Genomic DNA, 8347 nt, shown 5'->3' on the forward strand with positions numbered 1-8347 from the left:
AACCATAGCCCACCAATAAAAAGAGTTATAACATTATTATCTTTAATTTTCTAGGTAACCTACATCTATTATTGTAACTTGGATGCAGGAAAGAGAACTGTTTGTCCCATTAATAACATTAATTAAGAAATCACTTCAAGCCAGTTAGTGGCTTGACTGCAAACTTCACAACAAGTGAAGTGCGCTTTAAATAGCACAACATATTTTGGTGCATGCAGAAGTCATCGTAGTTAACCCACAACATTAAGAATATTATTAACTGCTCAACAAGACATGATCAGCTGTCCCACAGATAAAAATTGTAGACATCACAAGAAAGCATGCAGCACTTAGCAAAGGTTGTTGATTAATCATAACAAATCCCACATAGATTTGCGGACCACTCCACTTTCAACAGCGCCAACAATTTATTTTGTCTTTTGTAGACATAACATTGCTGCCCTGAGGGAAATCCATTACTAAACCAACGAGAACATCACAAAGGTGGCTTTGATAATTTTTAAAGCTAAGTTTCTCAAAGGGGAGCTTAGTTAGTCTCATGCAAGGTACTAATCAGGCAATTTTTTTTTTTTTTTTCTTCAGTAAACAGAATTCTGATTGAAGTTGAGAGCACTGTTAAAATAAAGGCAGAAAAATGAAAATAAAATAAATAAATTTTCTTTTATAGATAGAGGTAGACTCTAATCTATCTTAATGGAGAAAAAGGATCTGTTAATGGGGATTTTGTTCATTTAGCATTATTATATGTGTTAATGTTATGCTGGTAAGTGTGTGTTAATAAGGGTATTGTGGCCATTTGTATGCACTTGACGTATAAATAGAGGGAGACATATTGCTGTGATAAGGTCTTCCAATTTACCCAATTATTCAAGATGGTATCAGAGCAAGTTACCCTGCGGTCCTGGGTTCTAGTCTTGTTGCCTGCATTTGTTGTGTGGTATTTAAAAATTATAGTATTCCCTGTAACCGGTTTTATTGATCGTTTGTTTATCTCTCCACATGCTAATGAGTGGTATGTGCAGGTGGAGTGTTAAAGCTAGATACACATTGTTGGCTCACAACCTAATAGCTTTAACTTTTAGGTAAAGTGGTAATCTAACATGATAACACAGCAAGAACCGACCTAAACCCTAATTGCATAAACACCACCAAACCAAACCCCATACATCATAATCCCACGCTATCTTGTTACTGTAGAGGAGTCATCAGCATCACCAAAGAACAGAAGCAGGTTCAATAGTTGCCCAAAAACACTGCAGTCACTGGAAAATTCCTGGACATTGCAGTCCTCTTTGAAACCTCAAGAAATCCTTCATATTTTGCAAAATCAACCACATAGCAAGCCACAAAACCTGCTGATCTGCTAGCTTTCAAAATCTGACAGCCAAATGAACCACCATGTGCCGACCAAAAGCCAAAAGCCATGACACCATGCGTCAGGGCATGAGAATGTTTTGAGCAGCCTTTTTGCTCCATTCCTCCCGAACTTGAATCCTCCCCCACACCATAATATCAAGTTGTTTGTCATATTTCTTGTCTGAAGATCTCACCTTTTTTAGTTGCTCATGTGTAGCACTCCACGATTGATTGTTTGGTAATGCCCAAAACTGTTATTCAATGTTTATTGAGTTCATTGGGGCTTGAAACTGTGGTGTTCGCTGTGCTTGTGGTTTGCTCCAATCGTCGAAGGTTGTGTGTGTTAAGATGGAGTCCGTGAATTTCAAAAGCATTTTGTTCCCTATGCATTTATGATTTTCTGTTGTATCAAAGTTGTGTGTGTTGGAATGGAGACCCCAAATCTGTGTTTCCCTCTTTAGTCACTAGTTCAGGTGAATAGCATAAAATAACTGTCTCAGAGGAAGCGTATTCAAGGTTCCTACAGTATCAAGCATCCCAACAAGTATCTCATCACATTACATTTTTGCTCAGAAGGGTAAACCTACAGTCTATATGCCATTTGGTATTTCCCCAACTAGTCCCTAGATCATTGACTCTGCTACTACTGACTATATGACAAGTGTCACCAACTTCTTTTCTACTCTCTAGTATTCTAAAAATCTGCCAAAAGTTACCCTTGTTGATGGGTCAACTACTACAATCAAGGGGACAGGAACAGTAAATCCTACTCCCTCCATCTCTCTTTCTTCTATTTTGTACATTCCTAAATCTCCCTTCAATATCATGCCTGTTAGTAAATTTACAAAGCCACTAAATTGTTTTGTAACCTTCTTTTCTGATTAAAGACAAGGAAAATGATTGGCACAGGACGTGAGGTCGTGGGCTTTTTACTACTTTGAGTCGCTCTCTCTTCTTATTGCCTGCAATGTCGCTGCTACATCAAATTCATTGTCGCCTTGGTCATCCTTCATTCAACAAGTCAAAAGAACTAATTCCTACTTCGAATTATGTGTCTAATTTTAAGTGTGTCTTGCCAATTTGGGAAGCAATATCTTGTTCTCTTTGCTTCTCAAGCCAATAAACAAGTAGTTAGCCCTTTCATGTTAGTCCATTCGGAGGTTTGGGGTCCTCGTCGTCTCATGTACTCATGTTAACGATGGGGTTTGGATACTTTGTTATGTTTGTTGATGACTACTCCAAAAATTACTTGGCTGTATTTAATGAAAGAACCTTCTAAGTTGTATAATATCTTTTGTTCCTTTTGTTCTCAAATAAGCACTTAGTTTAATACGTCAATCATGATACTTCATAGTGATAAAGCTAAGGAGTACATCAGCACAAAATTCACTAACTATATGACTAATTCTGGTATGATCCATCAGTCATCCTATACCCACACACAACAACAAGTTGTAGTTGTAGAGTGAAAAAACATACATATTCTTGAAGTCACTCAAGCCTTAGTGTATTAGATGAATGTCCCTAAAGTTTTTTGGAGTGATGCTGCACTAACTGCTTGCTCTTTGTACATTAGCTAAGTCCAAGAACAAATAAGTTGGATCCTCATGCTATCAAATGTATCATTTGGGCTATCCCTGCACTCAAAAGGGATATCTATGTTATAGCCCTACTTCGTACAGATTCTCTGTCTTTGCTCATGTCACCTTTTTTTAGCCTACACCATTCCATTCTAATTCCTTATGAGTTTTGTTGACCTTGATGAGTCCCTTCCTCTACCTAGCCTTCCAAATTTTAGCCTATTATCTCTGCCCAATCCTCCTACAACTTCATCTAGTTTGAGTCCTTCTCGTTGGATCATCCCAAGTTGTAAGTGTACACACGGTGACTTAAGGAATGAGAGACTCCTCTAGCTTCCACTTCAACATCTCTAGTCCTCTCATTAAATGACCTTATTCCCCAAGATGTTGATCCTCCAATTGTTGTTCAAAAAGGTAAACACACTTATACCCAACATCCAATCTCTAATTTTGTTTGTTATGATTTCTTGTCACCTTCATATTATAGTTTGTTCGGTACTATGTATTCTATTGTTTTTACAAAATCTATTTATGAAGTACAAATTGGCAGAAAAGGATTCATATGGTCGACTCCACCTAGTGGGACTTAAGGCTTGGTTTTGTTATTGTTATTGTTGTGTATTTATGAAGTCGTGTCCCATTCTAAGTGGAGGACTAAAATGACTAAAGAGATGCATGCCCTACAAGATACGGTATCGCTTCCTCCAAACTCGATGGCTGTATAACATGAAGGCCAATCCCAATGGTTGCAACCAAGGGATATACTCAGGTATATGATTTTGATTATTCAAACACATTCTCCCCAATTGCCAAACTTGCCTCAGCATGTTCATTAATCTCCTTACCCACTAGCTATCACGACCTCTACATCAGTTAGATGTGAAGAATGCTTTGTTTTCTACATAGTGATCTTCAAAAGGAGGTTTATATGGAGCAACCACCTAGGTTTGTCGCTCAGAGGGGAGTCAAGCTTGGTGTGTTGGCTCAAGAAAACATTATAAGGCTTAAAATAGTCTTCTAGAGCATGGTTTGGTCTATTTAGTGTTGTAATAATTAAGTTTGGCCTTTAACGTTATGCAGTAGATCACTCTACATTTTATCACCATATTCATCTAGTAAGATTCTTCTTATTATGCATATGGATGGTACTATTATTGGTGATGATGACCAAGGTATCTAGGGGCTAAAGAATTTGTCATAGACTAAGTTTTAGACCAAAAATTTGGGACCACTGAAGTACTTCTTGGGTATAGAAGTATCGATTTATCGTATTGGAATTGTCTTGTCATAGAAGAAGTATGTTTTTGGTCTTTTAGATGAGATTGGCTATTGGGATCCAAAAAAGTTGATACATTTGTGGATCCCAATAGCAAGTTAGTGCCAGACATGATAAGTTGTTGCCTAATCCAAAATGGTACCAAAGACTTGTTGGAATATTGAATTTTTAATCTCATAGTCACACCACAACATTTCTTTCGCAACAAGTGTTGTGATTGAGTTTCTTGATTCTCCAAGAACAAGTTAGGAATGTAGTAGTTCACATTTTTAGATATCTTAAAGGTGTACCTAAGAGAGGTCTCTTATACCAAGATTGAGGTCACACTCATATTCAGGGATATACAGTTGCAAATTAGGTCAGGTCACCTTCCAACAAAAGGTTCACAACCAAATATTGTATTTTTATCGATGGTAATTCATTTTATTGGAAGAATAAGAAACAAAAATGTAGTGGCTAAGACAAGTGTTGAGTAAGAGTACAGGGCAACAACTCACACTACATGTAAACTTGCTTGGTTGAAGAACATGTTGAAAGAACTAGGTTTTCCACATTCTTAGTCCATGGAATTGATGCACAATAATCAAGCTGCTATTCATATTGCCTCCAAACCGGCCTTCCATGAGTGTACAAAACACATTGAAGTTGATTGCCACTTTGTTCAAAAGAAACTTGTTCAGAAGCACATTATGACCATTCATGCAAAGTCTAATTTGTAGCTTGCCAATTAATCACTAAAACATTGTGGGGTGCTTATGTTAAATTCATTTGTTAAAAGCTAGGAGCATATGTTGTATATGCTCCAACTTTAGGGGGAGTGTTAATGATTATTTGATCATTTAGCATTATTAGTATATGGTCATGTGCTAGCGTTATGTTGGGAAGTGTGAGCTAGTAAAGGTATTATGGTTATTGGTATACAGACATATATTAGAAATAAAGGGAGAGACCAATTGCTCTTATAAGGTCTTCCATTTTACCAAATTATTCAACATGGTATCAAAACAAGTTACCAAGAGGTCCTAAGTTCTAATCTTGTTGCCTGTTTATTGTTTGGTGTTTAAAAATTACTCTATTCCATGTAATAGGTGTTATTTATCATTTGTTTATCTCTCCACGTGCTATTAGGCGGCATGTGCAGGGGCGTGTTAAAGCTTGATATACATTGTTGGCTCACAACCTAATAGTAAAGCTTTTAGGGAGAATGGTGCTAAGTGGATCCACTAGCAAATCTAAATAGCTGGGTTAAAGACTCAATTGTTCTTTTTGTTGTTGTTTTATTGTTTCAACGAAAGAATATAGCTTAGGGCTGCAAATGAACTGCAAGCTGCTATGTAATTGGCTCGATAATGCTCATCGAGCTTTTGCATTAAGATCAATGAATCAAACTTGAGCTTAGATTTGAAATTGGAAAAGTAATCGGCCAAGCTTTATAATACTTGGCTTGCCAAGTCACAAGCTAGCTTGTTTAAAAACGGCAACAATAGGCCTATTGTTCAAGAGAACTAATAAAGCTTTATGAGTTAACTAATCAAGTACGCTCTTGGACTATTGTACATAGGCTCAAAAATTTACTTGTTTGTTGGCTCACGAAGAAGCACCTTAACTTATACATTCAATTTGGAGTTCCTTTTAAATTAATTCTACATATATGTTTGCTTAAAGAAATTTTTTTTCTCTAGTCATCACTAATCAATATATTCTTTTTTTTTTTTTTTTTTTAAGATAGCAAAACACTAAAAGCACAAATCAAAATATTACACCTATGCTGGTAAAACAACTAAACCATTTGTCTGTTCACATCAATGTGCAATTTTAAATTTAATATTAAACCTCATCGATAAACAATGAACATTTGAACAAGATAAGACTTACCTCATTAGGCTCGTTTAAACTTGATTAATTAGTGAGTCAGACAAAGACTGCATGCAGCTCATTTATTTAATGTGCCTAGCTTGAGCTTGGTTTTGAAGCTCGTTTGCTAAATAAGTCAAGCCTAAACATGTTAAAGATCAGCCCACCTCGGCCCAATTGCAGCCTTAAGAAACTTATATTATTCTAAAAACAACTAAAATAGTCAAACATGTGACATAATTAGTGAATTGTATCAGTATGTCACATATCATGCAGTACACCCAGAAAGGAGTCAACACATGAATACATATTTTGCTCATTTAATCACATACTGGACAATACACACAAACTACAAAATGTTCATATAGGTACATATCGTATTATATTCTATCATACTACCAAGCGTGGAAGTGACAATAAGAAAACAAATAGATGTGATGGAAAAAAAAAACTCCAATAAAAACCCAATCAAGGAGGAACAAGAGTTTAAGATAAGGACACCATCATTCTACCCAAAAAAAAAGGGGGGGAAGCCATCATATTGTATCATGTTATCTCATTAAGCAGCTCACTTCTCATGTTCACGGGATACCTTGATAATTCAAGCATAGCACTCCCTACTTCCGATAGACAGAAGAAATGGCTGCTAACATATCAAAACTTCATAAAGGTATACAAGGTCAAAATTCAACACATATGGACAGTCGTTTGAAGACATTCTAAGCCATCTACATTAGACCCCCTCCCCCCACCCACTACCCCAAAAAATAAAATCTTGAGCAAGTCGGAATCGATTGAATTAAACATGCTGGGCTTAGAAACCCTTCACAATTCAGAAGGAAAATTTGGAAACAAGATATCGCATGGCACTTACAAGACAAAGAACCCATCACACACTAAATTTCATAATTTAAAAAAATATATAAGAAAACTATCATTAAATTTCGCACGGTTTGATGCACGTTATCGACCTAGACATTCAGCACCAGATAAAAAACTAGAGCATAAACACGGAATAGCGCCACTGCCGTTGATACCAGGGAACAAAATAACATAAATAATCAGATTAAAGGGTTTTTAGAGAGAGAGTGTGAGATTGAAATTGAAGGAATTGGTAATATGGAAGGGGACGAACCATGCCGTCTTCGATCTCCTCGGGCCCCGCAGAGCTCGATCCCAACCTCGCTCTCTGCATAGCTTTGTAAGCTTGATTCTTACCCATTTTTGCAAGAAACCCAGTTGAAATCAACGAGGCAATGAACGAGAAAGCCCAGGAAAAAGAGTAAGAAAACGAAGGAAAATACAGGAAAAACGTTGGGCTTTTGATACTTCGATCAGGTTTTTAACGGTCTAGAAACAAAAAGGAAAATGGGAAAACCCACGATAAGCAGAGCAGATAGGAAAGCAGGATGAGAAAATATTGGTTGAAAGTTGAAAGTTTGGAAGTTTATACGATAGCCAGCCTCGTAGTTGAGGATTTGGGAGAGAGCCAGAGAGGGTTCCCCAAAGGTAGAGGGGCTCATACTCATTCTTTCATTTAGGCAACTTTTTATCCAATGTTTGGAGACATTTGTTTTAGATTTGAATAATATAATATAATATATATATATATATATAATTTATTAAAATTAATTTAAATTTAAGATTCGAAACTATAGTATTCTTTTTTTTTTTGTGTAATTTTTAGTTTTATTATTATTATTTTTTGGATAACTTCTAATTATTTATTTATTCATCTATCAATTTATTTTATATTTTTGCAATAGAAAGAAAGTGAGGGATCATAAAACCAACTAAAACTAATAATAATAGTCAACTCCTGCTATTTGTATTATATAAAAGTCATGGGTATATATACATGTGCATCGTACTTGTTGGTTCATTAGGCATTGTTTTCATGTTAGGTCTATATACTAGTATAAAATTAACCTAAAATAGAGAGAATTCACAAAAGGGAAACACCTTTAGATTCTTCCTACACTTCTTTTTTCTTTTTTTTGGGTTAGAGAAGTGTTGTCAACTTTTAAAATTGTGGAGAAAGAGGTAATATTCTCTTAATTGTATTTTATTTACGCCTTTACAATAATCAAGATCTTGTCGAACTATCTGTTGCAAGCTTAGTGTTTAACCATACAATTTTCATATATTTTTTTTTATTTCATACAATTACAATGTAAGTGATCCTTGTAACCCAATCTAATGGATATTATAAAAGGAAGTGGGAGTTCGTGATGTATTTGAGAAGGGGAACATTTTATGGTATGATCCATATTTGTACAAA

The 8347-nt window shown here is 35.7% G+C and overlaps 1 protein-coding gene across 1 annotated transcript in view; it reads right to left on the reverse strand.

The window, feature by feature from the left end:
* The window catches only part of LOC131150360 (uncharacterized), a 30708-nt gene extending 23065 nt beyond the window's left edge, over nucleotides 1–7643 (reverse strand). Inside the window, exon 1 of the mRNA XM_058101045.1 lies at nucleotides 7202–7643. Coding sequence (XP_057957028.1) covers nucleotides 7202–7288 — 87 coding nt within the window. The 5' untranslated portion in view covers nucleotides 7289–7643. The remainder of the gene's footprint in view (nucleotides 1–7201) is intronic.
* Nucleotides 7644–8347: the final 704 nt, after the last annotated feature.

The sequence above is a fragment of the Malania oleifera genome, chromosome 3 (assembly GCF_029873635.1).
Source record: "Malania oleifera isolate guangnan ecotype guangnan chromosome 3, ASM2987363v1, whole genome shotgun sequence".
Classification (NCBI taxonomy): Eukaryota; Viridiplantae; Streptophyta; class Magnoliopsida; order Santalales; family Ximeniaceae; genus Malania; species Malania oleifera.